The following is a 26,614-nucleotide window of genomic DNA, read 5'->3' on the forward strand; positions in this document are numbered from 1 at the left end:
TTCCTCTCCTGTATATCTATTCAAGAGAAATGAAAACATGTCCACATGAAGACTATCGTGTGCTGGCCTCAGCCCATCAGTAACCAGTGTGTGGCTAGACTGGCCCTTGTGGTTCTTATCATGGCTGCAAGACATCCTCAGCAGGAACCACCAGGAGACTCTCAGAGACAAGGTTTATTACTTACAGGTCTTGGAAATTACATAGCATACCTGAGGCCACACAGCAAGGTCACCAGTAGAGAGAGTGAGAGAGAGTTCATGGGCCTGGGGTTCTGCTTTTATTGGGGTTGAGGGTGGGGGCTTAGGGTCTCTTGGTCTCACTCTTTATTGGTTAATTTAAAACATAAGAGCAGGAATTTCAAGCTTGGGAAGAGAAAAACAAATAAACAAACTAGGGGCCCAAATGGTAATTTATGGAAACCAACCAAGGAGCCTCAGAGTGGGGTTGTGGTGGGGGTTGAAGGTGGTAGTGGCCTGGTTTTTTATCAAGTGGTGTGGCTGGCAGCATGGTTATTCAAGATAGCCGTCTTTTCTTTGAAGCTTCGTGTAACACTTTTTCTATTTTGAATAATTTTCAGGGACTGCAGACAGAGTGGCATTGTAACAAAGGTGTTTCAGGTGGGCTATGAGCCACCAAATACAGTCTCTTCAGAAAACCATGTTGAAAATGTTCTCAAAGATTCTTCCAAGCAGGCAAGTAATGAAACTGTAACACTTTCAGATGGTCACCACATTCTTGGTTCCTTCTTTCTCAGTGATTCCCATCTTCTCTTTCATTTCATCACCTGTGCTCCTTGGTTCTTATAACTGGGGTCAGTAGCCACCATGGCAAAGTGATTTCCTGCCTGTTGGTCAGTCCATCCTGCACAGTAGAAATTCCTCCCCAGCATCATGGCCCATGTTCCATTGTCTTCAGTGACCCCCACTTACTATTGAAGAAAGTGATCAGTTTCTGTCTTCAGTCATCCTTTCTTGCTCTGTGACTCCCCTGTACATTTCTCCAGCCAAACTACACTATGTATGCTGTGTTCTATCACTGCTCCCCCATCATTCAGGCCTTCTCCATTTATATGGTGCTTTGAATATGTGATTACTTTGCTCATCGTCTACCTTCCCCATGCAGGGTAAGTTCTAAGGTGGCAGAGAGCATGTCTGCCATACTCATTGCCTTGCACAGAGGTAAGCTGGAGAGGGCAGTGAGTGTATATTTGTTGAACAGATACATCAGACTAGTAGAAACCCTCTGTGACCATAGCCATTGATTATGTTGAAATCTTCATCCCTGAAAAGCTCAAAGCCTTGCCTCTCTGGAGGATGAACTAGACTTATCTACAAGGATGTTTGAAACTTCAGTCCCTGGGCTTTGAGCACCAGTGAGACAGATCCGAGGGCCAGAGGATGGGCTAGCTCATGGTAAGGCAATCAACCAAAAAGTCTCAGTCATGGAGGTCTTGATGGGGATGACCAGAAGTTTGGGAGGGGATCCCTTTAGCCCAAGGACGGGCCAGAGTCCAGAAGTGGCTGCGGGACCAGAGCAGTGGGTACAGGCATAGTGTGGGGCTCAAGTATGATCAGGACAGGAATCTGCCATGGGCAGGGGTATCCAGCAGAGGCTGAGCCTACTTGGGTCAGTAGGTGCTCAGGCTTGAATCAGGCATAAGGGACTGAGTCCATGGGGAAGAAAGTCCATGGAGAAGAGTATAAGGACTGTGCATGGGCAGGTAGTGTGGTTAAGTCCTATCTTGGTCTGACCCCACCTTTTATTTGCCTCCTGGATCTGGTGGTCCCTTTGTTATTCCCCGGACTCCCATGACTGTAACATCCTGCCTTCGTGTCCTGCTGCCTGCTGCTTGACTGGTGGAGCCTACCAACCAGACATACTACCAGCCAAGCGGCCCAGATACAAAGCCGTGTGTTTCCAGAGTAAGGTGAAACAGAGGTCATTTTGTAAAAACTATTGTAAACCCTTTCAAGTAAGAAGTGCACACTATGACATTGTCTCTACCTGGCAACTTTTCATTTTCACATTGCAAATGGGTGTAATCAAGTGATTGATATGCGATCTCTTCATTCCTAGGAATTGAAAAATGGATTTGTGGGATCAAAACTATGGAAGAAATATAAGAATGCTGAAAATAAACAGAATTGGAATGTTAACCTTAGAAAGTCTGCAGGTATGACATGGAAGGATGAAGATAAATTTTAGTATTCTAAACAACCAAACAGGTTCACTACTCGTGTTCTTGTCTGCAGAAGGGTTGGAATAAGAAACACTGGAATAGAAAAGTAAGTTATAATCTTAGTGCTGTCCTCACTAACAGCTTAAGACCAAGAGGGATCATCAAGGAGTCCAACAAAGTGAGATTTGTTGACTCGTTGCAACAAGGGAGACCACCCTGCAGAAGAACCGTGGGGCATCACACCAAACAAAGGAAAAGACAAGGTTATAGGGCTTGGGGGACAGGTGGAGTCTGGGTGAAATTTAAATGAGAGCAGAGTTTTGACAGACTCGAAGCAAAGCAGGGCTGCATGTGAACTGGCACCATCAGGTATGGATTGCAAAGGGAACCAGGGTTTTGTTCACCTTGGAAACTACAAAAATAAATGTGGAAACAGTAGCCACTCAAAGAAGGGGGGGGGGTCTGTTATGACATTTTACAGCTACAGTGTGTCCTTGGGAGAAGTAATGTTTCCTGCTAACCTTGCCATTGGATTTATCTATTTTCTCAGCCTGATGTGGAATGTTATAGAATGTAGCAGGGCAGATTTTTATTTTCTCAGTCCGGGCTAATTTTTTCTTTTCTAGGGCTAGTTCACCAAGTGGGGGCTTCTTTATATAGTTGCTATATCTAGTTAAAGATGTGATGACAGTAGTCCCTAAAAAGGTTTCTACCTATGAAGACATATTTGCATAATTACACATAGAATTACAGATGTTCATGGGCACCTGGGTGGCTCAGTTGGTTAAGCGACTGCCTTCGGCTCAGGTCATGATCCTGGAGTCCCTGGATCGAGTCCCGCATTGGGCTCCCTGCTCAGCAGGGAGTCTGCTTCTCCCTCTGACCCTCCCCCCTCTCATGTGCTTTCTCTCATTCTCTCTCTCTCAAATAAATAAATAAAAAATCTTAAAAAAAAAAAAAGAATTACAGATGTTCACAGAATGATTTTTTTTTTTAAATAATTGTAGACCTTGGCGTAGGTGAAAGAACTGACTCTAAAACATGGAAAGATCTTCGTTTCTCAGAGAATCCACTGGAAATCCCACCTTACCATGAAGAATCAGGTTCTAGACCACCTACCCGCCAGTCTCAGGTAACTTCTAAAGAAAATCTTTATGGTACTAAATACCTCCTATATTCTTAATCTTCCCATGAAATACTTTTAAGTCTGTATCCCCCAGCCTTTTCACCATGTGCCAGGCACCGTTTTAGTGCTGGGAATACTGTGTTGGACAGGAAAGTCCCCTGTACTCAGAAGCTTACATTTTATTGGGAGTGGGGCATGCAGATAATAAACATGTTAAGTCATCTATCAAAAATTTTAAAATAGTGGGCACCTGGGTGGCTCAGTCGGTTAAGTAATCTGCCTTTGGCTCAGGTCATGATCCCACGGTCCTGGGATGGGACCCTGAGTTGGGCTCCCTGCTCAGCGGGAAGCCTGCTTCTCCCTCTCCTTCTGCCCCTCCCCTCCCAGCTCATGTGCATGTACGTTCGCATGCGCGTGCTCTCTCTTTCTCTCAAAAAAATAAATAAATCTTTAAATAAATTAAATAAAATTCACCCACAAGTGATTCTAATGGACAGGCATAGTTGAGAATCACAGATGCTAGGATCTTGAGGCCTATAGCAAGGAGTTTGGATTTTCTTCTAATTGTAAAGGGAATCTATTTGGAAGAGATTCCAGCTCAATCCCATCTGAAGCATACTTCAGCAAACATCAGAATTAATGATGCTGGGTATTACAACATGTCAACAACCACCAGGGAGACAAGATGTCTCTGAACTAAGCATCTGACCTGGGGGCGCCATTAGGGGCTAGGCAGCAGAGTAAATGTGTTGTAAAACCTGGGTGGAAGATAAATGACAGCTGACACAGGGCTTTAGTTTCAGGTCCTGAGTCAGGGGTTCTCTGGCAACATGGAATGCCTGAGTCAGCTCAATGGGTTAGTTATCTCTACTTAGCTCCAGTCAACTATGTACAAGAAGGCCTACAGACTCAGTGTTGCCACATCTTATGATTTTGCAAGAAAATCCAGAAACCTGCATCTTTATGTGTTATAACCTAATTTTAAATGTTAACAATTAAATCAAATTTTTAAACGCTGTGTGGACCAATATATATGGGCCAAATGAAACTCAATGGCAGGCCAGATTTGGCCAGTAGACCACCACTTTGTCCATGCCATGTTGGATCTGACACAAAAGCAACTCAAAACCTCTGACTGCTCCCCATTGCCTGAAGCATAAATTCTGGAGTCTGTAGCCCATAGTTATTGTGGTGGACAGGGACCCTACTGGGGTCAGAGAGGCCTGGGTATGTCAGATAGTTCACATACTGTTGACATGACCTCAAGCAAGTGACTCAACCTTTCTGAGCCTCAGCATCTTCATCTCAAAAATGGGGATGATGATGATTATTTTTAGTTTCAGAGGTAGAGTTTAGTGATGCATCAGTTGCATATTACAATGCTCATTACATCAAGTGCCCTCCTTAATGCCCATCACCCAGTTACCCCATTCCCTCACCCACCTCCCTCCAAGAAAAATATTGTTAAAATGTCTATGCTATCCAGAACAATCTACACATTCAATGCAATCCCTATCAAAATACCATCAGTATTTTTCACAGAGCTGGAACAAATAATCCTAAAATTTGACTAGAACCAGAAAAGACCCCGAATAGCTAGAGGAATGTTGAAAAAGAAAACAAAAGCTGATAGCATCATAATTCCAGCCTTCAAGCTCTACTACAAAGCTGTAATCATCAAGGCAATATGGTACTGGCACAAAAACAGACACATAGGTCAATGCAACAGAATAGAGAACCCAGAAATGGACCCTCAGCTTTATGGTCAACTAATCCTTGACAAAGCTGGAAAGAATATCCAATGGAAAAAAGGCAGTGTCTTCAACAAATGGTGTTGGAAAAATTGGACAGCCACATGCAGAAGAATGGAACTGGACCATTTTCTTACACTATACACAAAGATAAACTCAAAATGAATGAAAGACCTAAATGTGAGACAGGAATCCATCAAAGTCCTAGAGGAGAACATAGGCAGCAACCTCTTTGACCTTGGCCTCAGCAACTTCTTGCTAGACATGTCTTCAAAGGCAAGGGAAACAAAAATGGGGATTATATGTGCCTCTTGGTGTAAGGCACTGAGATGGACATAATATCATTTCCCTCATATTTGTGCCAAAATGCATGCCTGAATCCAGTAATGAAGAAACATCAGACAAAACCAAATTAATGGAGATTCTACAGATTAAATGACCCATTACTCTTCAAACATGTCAAGATCATGAAAGATACAGACAGACTGAGGAACAATTCCAGGTTAAAGGAGACAAAAGAGACTTGACAACTAAATGCACAGCGTGACACTGGACTGGATCCTAGACCAGGAAAAATAATATATAGTGTGAAGGACATCATTGGTAGGAACAATGACATTTGAATAAAGATCTGGGGATTAGATCATAGTATTGTGTAGCCATTAACTTTTCTGGTTTTGATAATTGCATTGTCATGTAAGAGGACATCCTTGTTCTTAACGTCGTGTACACTCAAGTATGTAGGGGCAGAAGGGCATTGTAACTGCCGCTCATTCTCACATGATTCAGGGAGAGAGAGAGAGAAGGTGCACTGGGCAAAATGTTAACATGAAAACCTGGTCAAGCTGGGTATGCAGGAGTTATTTGTACTCTCTTTGCAACTTTTCTGTAAGTTCAAAATTATATCTAAAGAAACTATTACAAAAAAAATTTTAAATGAGGATAATATTATCCACCTCATAAGATCATTGTGAAATGTTAAGGAGGTAATGACTACGTAATACGATTTTAGCAGGTGTCAGACCCTTCCTAAGTGATAGCTCCTCCCCTCCATGTTCCTTCTCCAGTTACTCAGACGTCTAAAGCACGTCACACCCCTGAGCCCCAGGATAGGCCAAGCACTGCCCTACCACTGTGCCTTTGCAAATGGGTTTCCTCTGCTTGGGAATCCCATTGTCTTGTGTCCATTTGACAAATCTTTTTTTACTTTCCCAGGCCCAGCTCAGGTGTTAGCATCCTGGGAAGCCTTTCTCCCCTGGAGCAAGTGAATGTGATTATTTTCTCTTCTAGGGTCCCATGGGACTCAACACAAATGCATTACTATACTGAAACCACAGTGTTTCAGTATTTTGTGTGTCCACCAGTTCAGCTCCTAAAGGGTAGGGACCGTGTAATATTTATCTTTGTCCCCCCTCCCTGTGTCAAACACAGTGCCTGGTACAAAGTGAATGCTCAAATAAAAATATATCAAATGAGTTAAATGTTTTTGGATAACAGCAGACAGTTGCTGCATATGTTCTTTTAGGTGAATCTTTGATTTTCCTGGGGATGTAATCTTTGAGAAAAATGGAGGGCAACTTAGGTTTTTAAATTCTAAACTCTGGTCTGTCTGATGGTAAATTCAGATATCTTTTCTTGTAAACTCTGTTTTTAGTGAAATATACATATCTAATCATGATAGCACTCTAATTTTTTAATGTTGGGTCCTAGGGTAATCATTACTTATGATTCTCCCGTCGTGGTTCTCAAAAGATGAGTGCTGGATATGATAAGACAATATATTAAAATGCAATTTTACTGTACATAGCTTTTACTGTGATTTTATATGTATCCTTAATTGTAGTTCCCTAGTTTTGCACACATAACTGGCCAGAAGAGTTTAACAAGCACGGAGATCATGAGAATTCAAAGAGAGACAGACTTTCTCAAGTAAGTATTACATTTTCTTTACTATTTCTTAAATCCTACTGAGACATTGTCAAAAAAATTTAAGGATGAGACATAAGAATGGTGTTTTCTCACCCAACTGTCTTTCATTAAATTTTTATAAATTTTCAAAGTATATTGATATACAATAAAACTGTACTTATTTAAAAAGTACAGTTGACCCTTATGTATATCACATCGTTATGTACAATAGCGAAGACATGGAAACAATCTAAGTGTTCATCAACAGGCGAATGACTAGGGAAGATGTGGTATATTTATGCAGTGGAACATTACACAGCCATAAAAAGGATGAGATCGTGCCATTTGCTACAACATGGATAGACCTAGAGGGTATTATGCTGAGTGAAATTAGAGAAAGACAAATACCATATGAATTCACTCATATGTAGAATCTAAAAAACAAAAAAAAATGAATAGACAAACAGAAGAATCAGACTTATAAATAGAACAAACTGATGGTTGCCGGAGGAGAGGGGGTTGGAGGGATGGGCAAAATGGGGGAAGGGGAGTGGGAGATATAGTCTTCCAGTTATGGAATGAATAAGTTACAGGAATAAAAGCATAGGGAATATAGCCAATGGTAATAGCATTGTACGGTGACAGATGGTAGCTATACTTGTGAGCCTAACATGTAAAGAAGTTGAATCACTATGTTATACAACTGAAACCAGTGCTTGTGTGGTTATACAACTGAAACACTGTGTGTCAACTATACTCAAGTAAAAAAATTTTTTAATTCATTTTGCAAAAAAAAAGCTGCAGTTGACATGTGCATATAACCTTGAAACTATCACTATAATTAAAATGAACAAGTCCGTCACCTCCAAAAGTTTCCTGCGCTGTACCCTTTTGAAGCCCCTCCCTTGTGCTCCTCCCTATCCCAAGGCAACTATTGATCTGCTTCTCGTCACTGTAGTTTTAGTTTGCATTTGATTCCATACATAAATGGAATAATTCAGTATGTGCTCTTTTTGCCAAGCTTCTTTCATTTTCCTAGTTATTTTTTTTTTTAAGATTTTATTTATTTATTTGACAGAGAGAGACACAGCAAGAGAGGGAACACAAGCAGTGGGAGTGGGAGGGGGAGAAGCAGGTTTCCTGTGGAGCAGGGAGCCCGATGCCAGGCTCGATCCCAGGACCCTGGGATCATGACCTGAGCCGAAGGCAGATGCTTAACAACTGAGCCACCCCGGCACCCCATTCCTTTTCCTAGTTATTTTGAGATTCACCCACGTTGCTGCACGTATCAGGTGTTTATTTCTTTTTATTGTTGAGTAGTATCCCATTGTATGGATACATCGCAATCTGTATATTTAGTCATCTATTGATGGACATCTGGGTTGTTTCCAGTTTTGGGCTATTACAGGTAAAGCTAAGAACATTTGTATACAAGTCATGATATGCATATATAGTTTCATTTCCCTTAAGTACATATCTGGAATGAAATGCCTCGGTCATATGATAGCTGTACGTTTAACTTTTTAAGAAACTGCCAAGCTGTTTTCCAAAGGAGGTGCACCATTTTACATTCCCAGCGACAGTGTATGAGAATCCCACTTTCTCTACATCCTCACCAATGCTTTAATTTTTATGTTTGGCCATTCTTGTGAGATGGTGCTTGTGGATTTCATTTGCATTTCCCTAGTGACTAATGACTTTGAGCATCTTTAAAAGTGTTTATTTGCCATCCATATACCTTCTTTGGGAAAGTGCCTGTTCAAACGTTTTGCCCTTTTTAAAAATTGAGTACTGTATCTCCTAATTATAGAGTTGTACATGTTCTCTTTTGTTAATATATGTTTTGCAAATATTTTCTCCCAGTTTTGGCTTGTTATTTGCTTAAGAAAGTTTTTTTTTTTTTAAAGATTTTATTTATTTATTTGAGAAAGTCAGAGATAGTGATAGAGAGCATGAGTGGGGAGGAGAGGGGGAAGCAGGCTCCCCGCCGAGCAGGGAGCCCGACGCGGGGCTCGATCCCAGGACCCTGGGATCACGACCCGAGCCGAAGGCAGACGCTCAACCGACTGAGCCACCCAGGTGCCCCAAGAAAGTTTATTTTTAAAGAGCTAAAGTTTTTATTTTTGATCAAATGCAATGTATTTATTTGTCTTATACTTAATGTTTATTTTGACATATTTAAGAAGTCTTTCCCAAACCAAAGACATATCCCACTCATAAGATTTTCTTCTATGTTTTCTTCTAGAAGTTGTAGCTCTTATATTTAGGTCTGTGATCCATATTTAATTATAGTGTGAGGTTATTCCAGCACCATTTGTTGAAAAGATTGTCCTTTTCTGATTGATTACTTTTGAGATTTTGTGGGTCTGTTTCTGGACTCTGTATTCTGATCCACTGATGTTTGTCTATATTTATTTACTACCACACTGCTTGATTGCCATACCTTTATAATAAGTCTTGAAACTAAGTGTTACACATTCTTCAACTTTGTTCTTCTTTTACAAAAATAGTTTGGCTCCTCTCGGTACTTTGCATTTTCAAATAAGTTTTAAAATCAGCTTCTCAACATCTACAAAATGTCTGCTAGAGTTTTGATTTGGATTGCATTTAGTTGATATATTAATTTAAGAAAAATTGATGTTATTAACAATTTTGAGTCTTTACAGTCCAGAAAAATGAGGTTATCTCATCGTTTATTTAGTTCTTCCTTAATTTCTTTCAGCAGTGTTGTATAGTTTTCAGTGCTCAGGATTTACATATCTTTTGTCAAATTGATTTCTAAGTATTTCGTATTTTTTGATGCTGTCATAAATGGTATTGCTTTTAAAATGTAAATTTTTTAAAATATAAATTTTAAAATGTAAATTTAAAATTTTTTGCTTTTAAAATGTAAATTTTTTCATTTTCTACATGGATCCTTCCTTCCTTCCTTTCTTCTTTCCTTCCTTCCTTGTTCCTTTCCTTCCTTCCTTCCTTCCTTCCTTTCTTCCACTATAAACTGATTTATTTAAAAGTTACAAAAAAGCACAACAAAATAGAGATGATCCTTAGAATTATTAATGCTTTGTTAAAGATCAGGTAGGATTAGAGGGTAAGAAATGGTATTGGGTGGGGCGTGCACCTGCCTTAGTTACAGTGCAGTTGATTACATATTAATTCAGCTGTTACATCCTGGGAGATAGTAGTTGGGGGATCAGTAATTTATCTACAGGGAACTCCTACACAAATTAGATCCATCCAGACCTCCCCTGTGCCATCCTTCTCTACTCCTCAGGACCCTAAAGCCACCTGGATGGCAATATTCCCTATTCATATATTCTTTCCTCCCCTGAGGTGCTGTGCAAACCGAAAACAGTCTGATCTCTATAGCTGGAACACATATACAGATCCCTTTTCTTTGTTCTTTTTTTCCCTTGACTTGTTGCCTTGGCCAGACTTCCAGTAAATTTAGAATAGAAGTGATGAGAGTGGACATTCTTGCCTTATTCCTGAACTTAGGGAGAAAACATTCCATTTCTTAACATTAAATATGATATTGGCTGTAGATTTTTTTTGTTGTCCTTTCAGATTGAGGAAATTTTCTCCTAGTCTTAGCTTGCTGAGAGGTTTGTTTTTTTTTTTTAAGATTTTATTTATTTATCTGAGATAGAGAGACGAGCTGGGGGGCAGAGGGAGAGGGAGAAGCAGGCTCCCTACTGAGTAGGGAGCCAGATGCGGGGCTGGATCCCAGGATTCTGGGATCATGACCTGAGTCGAAGGCAGACACTTAACTGACTGAGCCACACAGGTGCCCCTAGGGTTTTTTGGTTGTTTTTCTTTTAAATCAGGACTAGATGTTGGATTTTGTCTATAGCATTTTCTCTACCTATTAAAGTAATATGGTTTTTCCTTTTTTGTTCATGTGGTGAATTACAAAGATTGATTTTCAAGTTTTATTTTAAAGATTTTGTTTATTTATTTGAGAGAGAGAGACAGAGAGAGCATGAGCTGGGGGAAGGGCAGAGGGAGAGGGTGAAGCAGACTCCCTGCCGAGCATGGAGTCAGGCGCAGGGCTCTTGATCCCAGGACCCTAAGATCATGACCTGAGCCAAAGTCATACACTTAACTGACTGAGCCACACAGGCACCCCTGATTTTCAAGTTTTATTTTTTTAAATATTTTATTTATTTATTTGACAGAGAGAGAGAGAGAGGGAGCACATAAGTAGGCAGAGCAGCAGGCAGAGGGAGAGGGAGAAGAGGAAGCAGGCTCCCCACTGAGAAGGGAGCTCAATGTGGGGCTCAATCCCAGGACCCCAGGATCATGACCTGAGCCGAAGGCAGACGCTTAACGGACTGAGCCACCCAGGTGCCCTGATTTTCAAGTTTTAAATCAGCCATGCATTTCTGAGATAAACCTCACTTGAAGTATTATCTATTTTATGTAATATTTAATTTGATTTGCTAAAATATAAGGAACTTTTTGCATATATGTACATGAGGGATATTGGTCTGTAGTTTTCATGCCTTACAGTATCTTTCTCTGATTTTAGTATCAAGGTAATTCTGGGTTCACAAAATAAGTTGGGAAGTATTCTCTCTCCTTTAATTTTCTGAGTTTGTTTAGAATTGGTATTACTGGGTGGTAGGAGGGTTGGGGTGGCTGGGTGATGGACATTGGGGAGGGTATGTGCTATGGTGAGTGCTGTGAATTGTGTAAGACTGTTGAATCACAGACCTGTACCCCTGAAACAAATAATACATTATATGTTAATAAAAAAAGAAAAGAATTGGTATTATTTCTTCCTTAGGTGTTTGGTCAGGTACACCAGTGAAAGCACTGGGGTCCAGAGTTTTAAGGAAGACTTTAAACTACATATTAAGTTTGTTTAATAAATATAAGTCTGTTTATCTGTTTCTTTTTTAGCGAACCGTTAGTTTCATTTGCTCTTCTTTTTCTTTTTTTAAGATTTATTTATTTGTTAGAGAGAGAGAAAGAGAGCAGGAGCAGGGGGCAGAGGGAGACTGAATGTAAAGCAGACTCTGCACTGAGTTTGGAGGTGGACATGGGGCTGGATCTCATGACCCATATGAGATCAGGACCTGAGCTGAAACCAAGAGCTGTTTGCTCAACCAACTGCGCCACCCGGCGCCTCTGCTCTTCTTTTTCTAATTTCTTTAGTATGTGGAAGATGAACTCATTCATTTGAAGGCTTTCTTCGTTCTAATATAGGCATTTAGAATTCTGCAAATTTTCCCCGAGTACTGCGTTAGCCCCTAATATTAGTATGTTGTGTTCTCATTTCATTTTTATTTTTAATTTTTTTAAGTAGACCCCATGCCCAGTGTGGGGCTTGAACTCATGACTCTGAGATCAAGAGCCACATGCTCTATTGACTGAGCTAGGCGCCCCTGTTGTGTTTTCATTTTAATTCAGTTTAAACTTTCTAACTATCCTTGTCGTTTCTTTTTTGACCCATGGGTTATTTGAAAGTATTTTATTAAATTTCCAATATTTGGGGATTTTCCTTATATCCTCTGGTACTTATTTCAAATTTAATTCCTTTTTTGATCAGAGAACATATATTGTATGATTTGATTGGTGAATGTTCCATGTACACTTCAAAAGGATGTACATTTTGCTAGAGTGAGTATTCTGTAACTGTCAATTAGGTTAAGTTGGTTGATGATATTATTTAACTCTTCTCTATCTTTACTGATTTTTCTGTCTATTTCTTAATCAGTGATTGAGAAATCTGTGGCTATAATTATGAATTTGTCTTCTTATCCTTGCTTTCTATTGGATTTTGCTTCATGTACTTTTAAGCTCTATTATTGTGTATAAACCTTTTGGATTCTTATGTCCTCTTGCTGAGTTGACCCCTTTATCATAATGAATAACCTTCTTTAACCCTGGTGATACTCTTTGCTCAGAAATCTATTTTGTCTGAAAAAAAAAAAAGAAAGAAACCTATTTTGTCTGATATTAACACAGCCACCCCTGCTTTCTTCTGCTTAGTGTTTGCATGATCTAACTGTTTTCATCCTTTTACTTTTAACCTATCTGTTTTTCTTTAAGTTTTTTTAAAGCAACATCTAGTTAGATCTTGCTTTTTAAAAAACCTGACAATTTCTACATTTTAGTTGGGGTGTTAAGAGTATATTCTGATTATTGATATGTTTGAATTTAAATCAACCATCATGCTATTTGTTTTCTGTTCATCTTATCTGTTCTTTGTTGCCTTTTCTTTTTTTCTGCCATCTTTTGGATTAGTTGGGTATGTTTCACGATTCCATTTTGCTTTATATGCTTTGTTAGCTTATTAGCTAGAACTTTGTTCTTAGTAGTTGCTTTGGTTTCTAATACGTATTTTTAACTCATCACAGCCCATCCTCAAGCAGGATTAGGCCACTTTGTACACAGCATAGGAACCTCATGATCCCATACTTCCAGGCGCTGAGTAACAACAGCCTTTGTGCTACTGTGGTCACTCATTTCACTTCTGCGAATATTATGAACCCCATAATACATTGTTACATTTATACATATTATACATATACATCCTTACATTATTACTTTTATTTTATATCGATTATTTTTGAGGCCCTTTACACTTTTATTGTGGTAAAATATACGTAATTAAAATCTACCACTTTAATGATTTTTAAGTGTACAATTCACTGGCATTAAGTACATTCACAATGTTGTGCAGCCATCACCACCATCCATTTCCAGAACTTTTTTGTCATTCCAAACAGAACTCAGTTCCCATTAAGCAATAACTCCTTCACCTAATCCTTCCAGCCCCTAGTAACCTCTGTTCTCCTTTCTGTTTTTATGAATTTGCCTATTCTAGTTACCTTATGTAAGTAGAATCAGACAATATTTGTCCTTTTGTGTCTGACTTACTTCACTGAGCATATTTTCGAAGTTCTCATGTTGTAGTCTGTATCAGAATTGCATTCCGTATTAAAGATGAAAAATATCCCATTATGTATACACCACAATTTGTTTATCTACTCATCTGTTCATGGACACTTGAGTTGTTACCACATTTGACTATTGTGAGTAATGCTGCTGTGAACATTGGTGTCCAAGTATCTGAGTCCCTGATTTCAGTTCTTTTGGGTATTTACCTAGGACTGGAATTTTGATTTTATGGTAATTCTTTGTCCAACTTTTTCAGGAACTGCTAAACTGTTTTCCACAGCAGCTGCATCATTTTACCTTCCACCAGAAATGCACAAGGGTGTCAATTTCTCCACCAATACTTGTTATTTTCTGTTTTTCTAATAGTCATCCTAATAGATATAAAGTGAAATTTCATTGTGGTTTTGATTTGTGACAAATCAAAATCAAAATCAAAATCAATGACAAGTGACATTGAGCATTTTTTTCATGTGTTTCTTGACCATTTGTATATCTTCTTTGGTCAAGACGTGGTCCTCCTCCAGGCAAGACCTGTCACAGACTGAGCTCAGAGGTCAGGTAGGAAGTCAGAAAATTGCAGTTAAGGTAGACTTTACTGGAATTCTCGGGGATCACCCTCACGCATGCCAAATCCAGTGTCATAGGATTAGTCAGAAGTGGGATCAAGGCTGCTGATAAACTTCTGCCAAACGTTGGGAAATAAGGTAAGCCAGGCCAGGTGAAGGACCAGTGGGTCCAGGTGGAAGGCCACTTTGTAATAAAATGACTGGAGAAGCATCCCCTGTCTTGAACTTGTTCCATAGCCTTTGAGAGTGGTCTGCTCTTTGTTTTGTTTTTTTATTTTCTAAAATGTTTGCACACTTGGAGATTTTCATCTGACTTCTTAATGTGAACCCATCAGAACATGGCCAGTCAGGAACCTATTTTGTTGTAGGTGTGCCCACTGCCTGGCCCCCCGCCCGTCTGACCCCTTTGCTCGCTTCTGTCAAGAATGTGGCTCTCCTGTACCACCCATATTTGGCTGTCGTCTCCCACCCCCAGAAGGAGCTCAGGTGAGCAGCAGAATCTTTAAAAACTTCTTTCATTGGTTTATTTGATCTTTAGTAGAGCAGTAGCATAGACCTGGCACTCATGATCCACAAACATAAACAGTGTTGAAAAAATTACTGGCAGTCTAATCTCTTATTGCCCAGTCTCTTACTTAAAAATGGAAAACCTTGTTTGCAATGCCATTTCTTTTGGTGGCCTTACAGAAGCACAGGCTCAGAAGGATACTGAAATCTTATTGTATTGTTTTGTTTTTTTTTAAAGATTTTATTTATTTATTTGATAGAGGGAGAGAGAGAGAGAGCACGCGTGCACAAGCAGGGGGAGTGGCAGGCAGAGGGAGAGAGAGAAGCAGGCTCCCCGTGGAGCAGGGAACCTGATATGGGACTCGAACCCAGGACCCTGGGTTCATGACCTGAATCTAAGGCAGACGCTTAACCAACTGAGCCACCCAGGTGCCCTGAAATCTTATTGTTTCAGTGATATGTGCATAGGTAAATATATATTTCCTACTCAGATGATACTCAGTTTATAACCTGGGTACAGTAATATTTCTATTCTAGAAATAAATGGAGAGAAGTACTAATTACAAGTCTGTATATCCTTAAGATACATCATTTTGTCCAAAGATGCTATTGGTATAAGCTATAGATTGATCAATTAAAAAATTTTGGCTGTTAAGTATAGATAATAATTGGTATAAGCCTACTAATGAGTTTATAGTTAGAAAAGATACTCAGCTTACTAAAAATCAAAACCTTCACCAAAATGTGTCATCTTTTATGCACTTGAAACTTGGCTATTTTTATGGAGTAGGGTTTACAAAATGAAATAAAAGGATCTATGATGTTGACTGAAAGATAACCATCTTTAAAAAGATAGTCACTAAGAAAAAGCCACTAATTCAGTGTGTTTAAGTCTAGAGTTCTAGAATTGAGTTATACCTTCAAGCAAAGGGTGAGAATCTAAATGGATATCTTTTTTACAATTTATTCCAAGGTATTGCTCAAGATTGTTGTAGAAATTAATTTAATTTGCTATAATGTATTTTGAACTTCATAAAGAAGATAATACAGAAAATAAACTATGAATAGATCCCAGCAGTTTGGATTTTCCCTGCTTATATTCATTCATTGGTGCAGTATCAAAATTATTTTTTACTTGCCTGAAAACAGATTTTCAAAGATTTTATTTATTTAATTATTTTAGAGAGAAATAGTGTCTGCAGGGGATGGGGCCAGGGAGAGGCAAAGAATCCCAAGCAGACTCTGTGCTGAGCACAGAGCCCAGTGTGGGCTCGATCCCACGACCCTGAGATCACAACCTGAGTTGAAACCAAGAGTCAGTCGCTCAACCAACTGTGCCACCCAGGCACCCTGGAAAACAGATTTTCAGAACTTTCTTTGTTCTTTTAGGGAGGAGAAGTTATCAAAGATTATAAATATTTTATTTATTTTTATTATTTTATTTATTTTTATTTATTTTATTTGTTATTTTATTTATTATTTTTATTTTTTATTATTTATTTTTATTATTTTTTTAAAGATTTTATTTATTTGGGCGCCTGGGTGGCTCAGTTGGTTGGGCGACTGCCTTCGGCTCAGGTCATGATCCTGGAGTCCCGGGATCGAGTCCCGCATCGGGCTCCCTGCTCGGCAGGGAGTCTGCTTCTCCCTCTGACCCTCCCCCCTCTCATGTGCTCTCTCTCATTCTCTCTCAAATAAAATAAAATAAAAAAATCTTAAAAAAAAAAGATTTTATTTATTTGTTTGACAGAGAGAGCACAAGCAGGGGGAGGAGCAGGCAGAGGGAGAAGCAGACTCCCCGCTGAGCAAGGAGCCCAATGCGGGGCTCGATCCTAGGACCCTGGGATCATGACCTGAGCCGAAGGCAGAGGCTTAACCAACTGAGGCACCCAGGCGCCCCAAGATTACAAATATTTAAAGTGGTAAACTTAATCCAAGACACTCAGAGTCTCATTAGATAGATGGAGAAGTGCACCTTACAGCTCTAGATCCATCCTTCATTGCCCTGCCTTGTGGGTCCTGGAGCTGGACCCTTTTAACATTTCTCCTGTGCCAGCTAGCTAGATGTTAATTGTGTTAGTAGAGGAACATTGCTGCTGGAGGGACACTGCAGGAGAATGGACTTGGCCTTTCTTCCTGGTTCTGGTATGCTTTCCTCTCTTTTTGCTCTGACAGTGCTCAGCTAACCTGCAGGAACCCAGTTCTGCTGAGCCCCATTGTGTTTTGGTAACATCCCACGAACAGCTTCTCAGTGAGTTTCACTGGCACCTCAGCCAGCTCCCAGACAGTCCTCAGGCACCCCAGTGGGCAGTTTGCTGGCAAGTTATAGCAGCATGCCTGTACAGCCTTCCCAGCATGTTCTACCAGCTCCCCAGAGGGAGATTTCCAAACAGGTTTCATTGGACCCAGGTTTTTGCTTTTTGCTTGCCAGTTCAGGTCTATGTCACCCCAGTTGAACTTCTTTGCTATCCAATGGTCAACAGCCATACTCCTTTTCCTCCCCATTTATTTATCTTTTCTGTAATATATATCATCATATATATTACATCTATATATGTAATAAACTGAAAATGCAGTGTTATATGATCTTATGTCATTTAAAGATAAGAAAAAATGTTTATGTACTCATTTATATTTACTCACATATTTATTAAATCTGGTCTCTCATTTCTTCATTTCTTTCCTGTGAACTCAGGTTATCATCTAGTGTCACGTAGTTTTAGCCTAGTGGACTTCCTTTACTAAAGGCACATCTGCTAGCCATTTCTCTCTGTCTTTGTCTATGATAATATTTATTTTGCATCCTCTTTTGAAGGATAATTTTACTGGATGTAGAATTCTTGTTTGACAGTTATTTTTAAGGATTTATTTATTTGAGAGAGAGACGGGAAAGGGAGGGGCAGGGGTAGAGGGAGAATCTCAAGCAGGCACCCCACTGAGCATGGAGCCCGATGCAGGGCTTGATCTCACAACCCTGAGATCATGACCTGAGCTGAAATCAAGAGTGAGACGCTTAACAGACTGAGCCACCCAGAAACCCCTTATTTGACAGTTATTTTTAATTTCAGTCCTTTGAAGACATTATTCTCCTACCTCTGGTCTCCATGGTTTTTGATATGTGATAAGTAGTTTTTTCTCTTGCTACTTTTAAGACTTTTCTCTTTCTCTGACATTCAGCAATTTGACTATAGTGTGCCTAAATGTGGATCTCTTTCTGTTTATCTTTCTTGGAATTGATTTTCTTGGAGCTATAGATTAATGTTTTTCTTCAAATGTGGGAAGTTTTTGGCTATTATTTCTTCAAATTCTCTCTCTCTTTTTTTTTTTTTGCCTTTTCTTCTCTCTCCCTTCCTTCTAAAACTCCTATTACATGTATGTTGATATGTTGTCCCACAGGTGTTTGATGGTTTATTTTCTAACATCCTTTTTCTCTCTGTTCTTCAGATTGGAAAATTTCTGTTGAACATATTCATGTTCACCAGTTCTTTCTTCTGTCAATCTCTGATCTGCTATGGAGTCCCTCTGGAGATTTTTTTTTTTTCCCATTTCAGTTATTTTAATTTTAAACTCCAGGTTTTGATACGGTCCTTTTTTTTTTTTTTTTAAAGATTTTATTTATTTATTTGACAGAGAGAGACACAGCGAGAGAAGGAACACAAGCAGGGGGAGTGGGAGAGGGAGAAGCAGGCTCCCCGCAGAGCAGGGAGCCCGATGCGGGACTCGATCCCAGGACCCCGGGATCATGACCCGAGCCGAAGGCAGTTGCTTAACCAACTGAGCCACCCAGGCGCCCTGATACGGTCCTTTTAAAAAAATAATTTCTATGTCTTTATTGAGAGTCCCTATTTTTTTGAAACATCACCACCATACTTTATCCTTTAAACATGGTTTCCTTGAGTTCTTTGAACAGTTTTATAATAGCTGTTTTGAAATCTTTGTAAATCCAACATCTGGGGATACTATATCTATCAGCTGTTTTTTTTCTCCCTGAGTTTAGGTCACAATTTCTTGTTTTTTGTGTGCCTCATAATTTTTTTCTTTAATTCTGGACATCTTAGATGATACATTGTAACAACTCTGGATTCTAACATTTTCTTACTTTTTCTTTCTGCTGTTTTTATTTTTGTTTACTGGGATTAATTTTTTTCTCATGTTTGTCTCCCCTGAAATGTGTGGCCACTGATATCAGGTTTTTTGTTCTTGTTTTTATTTTTAAGCCTGGGGTCACCCCTGAGTCTGCATAGCTTAGTGCTCAACTGAGGATTGGCCAGAAGTTATACTCAAATACCTTGGTCCAGTAAGCCTTCCACTCTCTGCTGATGGATCTATGTGTGGGCTGGGTTGAACATTCAAGCTTCAGGCTACTTACAAGTCAGCCTCAGCTTTTACTTTATACTGAACTCCCTTGCATCTCCATGTGTAGCTTCCATCAGCCAGCGATGTATGAGTGGCTTACTCCCACTCTGGTTTATGCTATACATGTGCATATCTTCCAGTCAACTAAAGATATGTGGGGAGCTTATCAAGCACCCTATATTTGACTTAGCTCCTGGAACTTTCTGTTAAATCCCTGACTAGTTGCCTCAAACAGAATGCTGATTTCAGGCTTATAGAGCCACTGGCCCTCCCTGTTTTCTTGCCACTGAGATTGTCATCTTAACAGTGCCCCAAATCAAGTGAGCCCTGCCCAGCAGCAGCTATGAAGCTGCTGGTTTTCACAGCCTGTCCTGCCCCAGTGAGGCTGCCACACTGACAGAGCTAGAGGAGGATGGGTACAGCCTCAAGCAGGAACCACATGGACTTGTAGTGTTCTTACCTGAAATTGGTGACTTTCAGAATCTGGAATGGTTTTTTGAATCTGAAATGACAGTTTTATCCAACTTTATAATTGCTTTTTGGAGAGAGGATTTGTGGGTTTCCTTACTCCATTGTCCTGTAAGATATTTTTTCTTTCTTTTTTTTTTTTTACATTTCTATTTTCCACAATAAACATGTTCTTACTCACAATATAAAAAAAATAAGAATAAAGGTAATTATTTTTAAACATTTTTTACAAAAGCAAATTAAATCTTTTTCTTAAGATTTTATTTATTTATTTGAGAGAGAGAGAGAGCACAAGTGGGGGGAAGGGCAGAGGGAGAGAGAGAAGCAGACTCCCCCGCTCAGCAGGGAGCCCAATGCGGAACTTGATCCCAGGACTCCGGGATCATGACCTGAGCCGAAGCCAGATGCTTAACTGACTGAGCCACGCAGGCACCCCAAAAGCAAATTAAATCTTATATTCGAAGATCTACTTATACCTTCAGTTTTTGCATCCCAAGACAAACCTCTTTCTTTGTGCAGATGGGCTTATGTGCAGAATGTGGAAACATGGTGCCCATGAACACTCCCATCTGTGTGGTGTGTGAGGCCTCTCTTATCCTACAGCTGCAGCCACAGGCCAGCCTCCGCTTGAAGGTAATGAAATGTGATTCTGTAAAAACACGAATAAAATATATAGAAAGTGGTATGTAAGCCATTAAATGTCTTCAGCTGATGAAGTTGGTGAACAATTGATAAACTAATATCTGTGAACAAAATCCACTCTAATTTTTGGGAAGGTATGCTGCCCAAGAATTTTACTTGCCAATAAGATCTATAACTGTTAAGAGAGATACATAGAAATGTGTTCCCTGAACATGGATTTGGAGGGCATGGATTTGGAGTTGACTGGAAGAAAACTTCAACGTTGCAATTAATATTGCAGTTAAGAACTTTTAATCTTGTCCTTAAAGTTGTTTTATGCTTTTATTTGATTATGGATCTCTGTTATGTAGAAAAGAATGATTATAGCTGGTCACATGGATGAAAAAGTTAAGTATCAAAAAAAAAGAAAGAAAAAGTTAAGTATCATCATCATATATATTCAGAAAACTTTGCTAGACAATGTCATACCAAGAAAATATTTTTGGTAGAATCTTTCAATGTACAGCTGTATCTTTTACCCATTTTTCAGTTTACAGTCCCATTCAGTTCCTCTTTAATCTCAAGTAAATGTCACTAAAGGATAAAATAGATTTAGAATTTGAGACATAAAACAGCAAGAGGTTTTAGTAATAAGGAATTTAATGTACAACTGGGACTGTAATACTCCTAAAACGACTTTGTGGGTTTTCATATGAGCAAACTGTATTGAAGTTTATGAGAGAAAGGGGACGTCCACTTTTTCTTTTACCTCCAAGCTCCTCTTCACTCTGAAACGTTTTTAAGTATTCCAAGCAATGTAAGCCTTCAGAAATGAGACTTTGAAGAACTGGCCGGGCCAAGGTCAGGTAGATGAAAATTTACTAATCGTTTTGTTAGATGGATGGAGCAGGGAGTGGTATGAGCCTGAGGAATCGTCTCTGGATACCCACTTTAGAGTCCCTTGAATAGGGAAGATCGAGGGAAGGGGTCTGAGGAAGGAGTGGTCTCTAGGCCCGGCCTCTAGGATTCACAGCCACTCGGGCCTAGTCTGGCATCCCTCATGATGGTGCAGCCATGAACCTTCCTTCAGCTTCACCCTATTTCTCTGGGTTCTGCCTTACACCTCAAGTGTGAACCCTCAGGTGCTGAGGGGATTTTTCAAAGACACCTTTGATGTGACTTTTCCCAGCGTGCTGCTTCCTGGACCACTCTCTGGGCCTCTGCACCCTACATTCCCTGGACTCTGATCCCTAGACCCACTGCCCCTGATCCTGCCCACACTTGCAGCAGTGGAGGTAGCAGTCTGGTGGGTGGGTGGGTGGGGGCACAGAGGAAGAATTCACTAACTCTTATCAGGGGCTGGGGCCAGGGATAGCTTTGAAGATGGGGTGTCACCTGATGGATATTGTGGGAGGCACAAGCACATGCCAGATGGGGAAGGAATGGGACAAAGAAAAGTTGCTTATGTGTATGTGTGGGAGGTCAGGGGAGAGGTTGTTCCAGGAAGATGCACAGAGACTGGAAGCGTTGTAAGCAGTTTGGTTTTGCTGAGCAGCAGAAATGCTGGAGGTGCTGTGGGTTGTGCAAGATGGCGCCTCTCTACCGTACTTAACAGCTCCGATTTCTCCCAGTGCACCCTGAACAGCGGAAAGCAGGGACAGGATTTAATCAGACTTGATTTTTTAGAGAGACTTTTATCACCATGACATCTGATGTTGAAGGGAAATGCCTGATGCCTGATTTTTACGGCCAATCAGTATTGCTGCTTCTACTCACAGAAGGACACCTGTTTGGAAACCCTGGGCTGAGAATCTTTATCCCAATGGCTTTCCCAGGTCTTACACGGGCATAGATTTTTATTTTTTTTTATTTTTAATTTTTTTAGATTTTATTTATTTATTTGACAGAGAGAGAGACTGTGAGAGAGGGAAACAAGCAGGGGGAGTGGGAGAGGGAGAAGCAGCTTCCCGCCGAGCAGGGAGCCTGACGCGGGGCTCGATCCCAGGACCCTGGGATCATGACCTGAGCCGAAGGCAGACACTTAACGACTAAGCCACCCAGGCATCCCACGGGGGTAGATTTTTAGATAACATTCTCACCCAGAGAGGCACCTCTGAGGTCAGTGGGAACACCTGTTGTTCTCAGAAGCCAACAGACTTACCTTCCCCAAGGCACCAGCAGGGCCTGCTGAAGACCTTCTTGCTGTTTTTGTGTTGGTCTCCATCTCACTCCACATAGCATACAAAGCACCATCCATCCTCTTCCTGCCAACAGTCCACTGGTGCAAACTTATCTTCTGTTAATTTAAAGGCCATGTCAAAGCTGAGGAATTTTGCTCTATCAGATATATATTTTTTTGCTGCCAGGATTGGAAGTTATAGTAGCCGAAGTTTCTCCTTTTACTCTCTGGCACAGGTGCCTGTATTTCAGGAGAAGAGAGGATTTTGCATTTTCAAAAATTCTCTAATTTTCTGTAACAAGTGAAATAGTCTAAAGATATACAAAGAAGTGTGTAATTTCCCCACCCACCTCTATTTCTATCCTCCTAAAATAACTGATGATAGTGAATATCCTTCTATGTATTTTTCTGGATGCACAGAAACATGCATATGTATTCACACATTTAGATTGGTTTTATTTATTTATATTTTTAAAAGATTTATTTATTTATTTGAGAGAGAGAGAGCACATGTGAGGGGAGGGGAGGAGCAGAGGGAGAGTGAGAGAGAGAATCTCAAGCAGACTTCCTGCAGAGCGAGGAGCCCAAGGCAGGGCTCAATCTCACCACCCCAAGATCATGACCTGAGCTGAAACCAAGAGTTGGATGCTCAACCGACCGAGCCACCCAGGTGTCCCAAGCTTTGTTTTGGTTTTTAAACAAATGTATTCCACTGGCCATTTTCTAAAGTTGAAAATTAATCTGAGCATCTCTCATTTCACAAGAACACATGAATTCTCCTTTACCAAGAGATCATCAATTTCATTTGGGCTCTAACTAGCACATATAGTATACCCCCAGGTCTCCAGTCATATTGGGTTCCTAGAATCTGACAGGCTTAGGGCTGGTATCCTCTTGAAGTCATTACTGAAAAAGATCTGATTATTCACGTGACTGGGGCAATTACCTCCTTATGAGACTCCTGCTGTTCACACAGTGATTTGGGGCTAAAGCCAGGGTAACTGCAACTCTGCATCAAGCAGAACTTTAGCTTGGTAACTTACAAAATCCACTTTGAGATGAAGTTTGCAATGACCTACTACATTTTCCACACTTCATTTTGTGAGAGCTTATCATTTGGGAGATTAGAAAATTGTTTTCATCTCCCAACTACTTTGTAAGGAAAAATGTTACCCCAATAACTAAGTTGGGTCCACTAAATTGCTTAGAACCATTCAACTAGACACATTGCAAATGCTATGGATAAGGTAGCAAATGAGGGTGTTTTTTACTTTATCTTATTTATTTATTTGACAGAGAGACAGCAAGAGAGGGAACACAAGTAGGGGGAGTGGGAGAGGGAGAAGCAGCTTCCCGCTGAGCAGGGAGCCCGATGCGGGGCCTGATCCCAGGACCCTGGGATCATGACCTGAGCCAAAGGCAGACGCTCCACGACTGAGCCACCCAGGCGCCCCAGCATATGAGGGTATTGACTTTTTTTTAAAGATTTTATTTATTTATTTGAGAGACAGAGGTCGAGAGAGAGCACAAAGTGGGGGACAGAGAGAGAAGCAGACTCCCCACTGAACAGGGAGCCAGACATGGGGCTCAGTCCTAGGACCCTGGAATCACAACCTGAGCCAAAGGCAGACGCTTAACTGACTGAGCCACCCAGGTGCCAGAGGGTAATGACTTTTTTAAAAAAAGGTCCTCATCACAGATGTTTAGCATCTTCTTTAAGGTAGTCTGATAGTGGCCTCAATCCCAAGTCATCCCTATGGACATCTATGATTGTAGTGATTATGATGTAAAATTATTTCTATCTGTGGATCATGGCCACTGCTCTTCAAGGAAGTAAGCCATGACATGGTGTCAAAAAGTCACCAAAAAACCATTAGAAATGCCTGCTGGCCAAGAAGGCTGTGTTTACTGGACCTGAAACAGTACGTAGACTGCCACTTTGACTGTCTTGATAGTATCTCAGAACAGAGAAGTCAAGGAAAGGTGTTTATAGGGTTTTAGTGATGCATGTGGGTCATTTTTTATTTTTTTATCTTATTTTATTTTTCTTAAAGATTTTATTTATTTATTTGACATAAAGAGAGAGAGAGAGACAGAGTGAGCACAAGCAGGGGGAGTGGCAGGCAGAGGCAGAGGGAGAAGCAGGCTCCCCACAGAGAAGGGGGAGCCCGATGTGGGACTCGATCCCGGGACCCTGGGATCATGACCTGAGCCGAGGGCAGTCGCTTAACCAACTGAGCCACCCAGGTGCCTGTGGGTGATTTTTTAAAAAGAGTTTGACAAGAGTGAACCCCAGGGTCAGTTATGACTTTGGGTGATAATGACATGTCTGTGTGGGTTCACTGGTTGTACTGAGGGTACCGTCCTGGTCTGGGATGTCAGCAGTGAGGGAGATTATGTATGTGTGGGAACAGGGAGTAAGTATATGGGAACTCCCTATAATTTCTGCTCAGTTTTGATATAAACCTAAAACTGCTCTAGAAAATGAAGTTTATTAGTTAAAAAAATTTAAAAGGGAGTTTTGCAAGGCAGGATTGGGATAGGGCAGAGTTAGTTTAGATCGGGCAAAGTTATGACATGCTAGCTTTAAAAATAGTTTACTTAAGGGCGCCTGGGTGGCTCAGTTGGTTAAGCAACTGCCTTCGGCTCAGGTCGTGATCCTGGGGTCCCGGGATCGAGTCCCACATCGGGCTCCCTGCTCAGCAGGGGGTCTGCTTCTCCCTCTGACCCTTCCCCCTTCTCATGCTCTCTCTCTCAAAAAAAAAAAAAATAGTTTACTTAAATAAAAATTAAAAATATTTAAATAAAAAATTTAATAATTTATTTAAATAAAAATTTTAGCCACTGGGTGGCTCAGTCGGTTAAGCATCTGACTCTTGATTTTGGCTCAGATCTGATCTCAGGGTGGTGAGATTGAGCCCTGCGTCAGGCTGTGTGCTATGTGTGGAGTCTTCTTAAGATTCTCTCTCTCCCTCTGTCCCCACCCCTGCTCACTCTCTCTCTCTCTCTCAAAATAAAAAATAAATAAAAATTTTATATGTTTAAGGTGATGATGTTTTAGTATACATGTACATAGTGAAATGACTACTGCAGTCAAGCTAATTAACATATCCATCTTTGTATACCGGAAATTTGCTGAGAGTAGATTTTAGGTGTTCTCACTACACGTGCATGCGAACACACATGTGCGTGCACACACACACACACAGAAATATTAACGATGTGGGGATATACTAATTTTGGATTGTGGGACCTGCCAGCATGAGGATCCTGAGGTAAGCTATTGGACTGAATAAGTAAGCAGCCTTACTGGTTTACAGTCTTTCCAGAATATTTCCTGCAGCAAACAGCTTTGTTATTTTTGTTTGATCTCAGTATTTTTTTTAACACAGGGACAGGATATTTGACTCACTTCTCAAGGAGTGTCTTGAGTGTCACCAGATCTTTTCTGAGTCTCCAGGAAGACCACAGCCCTAAATCTCACAGAAAAGCTCTGGCAGTTGCAGATTATGCTACAGAGACTTTAAGCAACTTTGAAGAATGCTGGAACCAGGGAGTGTCAGGATTCACAGAGAGCGAATCTGTGATACTCTGATATTTTGAATAGCAGTCAGTCGGCCATTTGCACTTTAGGAGTTCTTTGAGTTGCAAGAACTTGGAGTCTTTTACTAGAGTGAAATTAACCAGACTTGGAAAGGCCAGGGACTTCATAGCCTACCTAGTGGCATTGGAACTACAATCCTGGGAGTTGGACTTTCTCTTGATCGTCTTCTTTGTCCTGAAACAGTGTCAGTTTCAGGACACCTGGGAAATGTAGGCACTGGAGTAGAAAGGAACACTGAGTGTCACTGACCATTGATAAGTGAAGGGGATAGTATCCTGATAGTGCAGAGTAGTCCAGCGACTGAACAGGTTTTACCAAACCTCTAATAATTGAACTCTAGTTAGACTATTTTAATATTCCTCCCTCCCTTCCTTCCTTTCTTCCTTTCTTCTTTCCTTCCTTCCTTCCTTCCTTCCTTCCTTCCTTCCTTCCTTCCTTC

The 26,614-nt window shown here is 40.5% G+C and overlaps 1 protein-coding gene across 1 annotated transcript in view; it reads left to right on the forward strand.

The window, feature by feature from the left end:
- The window catches only part of DZANK1 (double zinc ribbon and ankyrin repeat domains 1), a 62,031-nt gene that overhangs the window by 14,756 nt on the left and 20,661 nt on the right, over window positions 1-26,614 (forward strand). The window contains exons 4-9 of the mRNA XM_035005782.1: window positions 579-693; window positions 2,078-2,174; window positions 3,188-3,312; window positions 6,901-6,986; window positions 14,809-14,926; window positions 20,291-20,404. Of these exons, the coding sequence (XP_034861673.1) occupies window positions 579-693; window positions 2,078-2,174; window positions 3,188-3,312; window positions 6,901-6,986; window positions 14,809-14,926; window positions 20,291-20,404 (655 nt within the window). The remainder of the gene's footprint in view (window positions 1-578; window positions 694-2,077; window positions 2,175-3,187; window positions 3,313-6,900; window positions 6,987-14,808; window positions 14,927-20,290; window positions 20,405-26,614) is intronic.

The sequence above is a fragment of the Mirounga leonina genome, unplaced genomic scaffold (genome assembly GCF_011800145.1).
Source record: "Mirounga leonina isolate KUSES-001 unplaced genomic scaffold, KU_Mleo_1.0 Mir_150, whole genome shotgun sequence".
NCBI lineage: Eukaryota > Metazoa > Chordata > Mammalia > Carnivora > Phocidae > Mirounga > Mirounga leonina.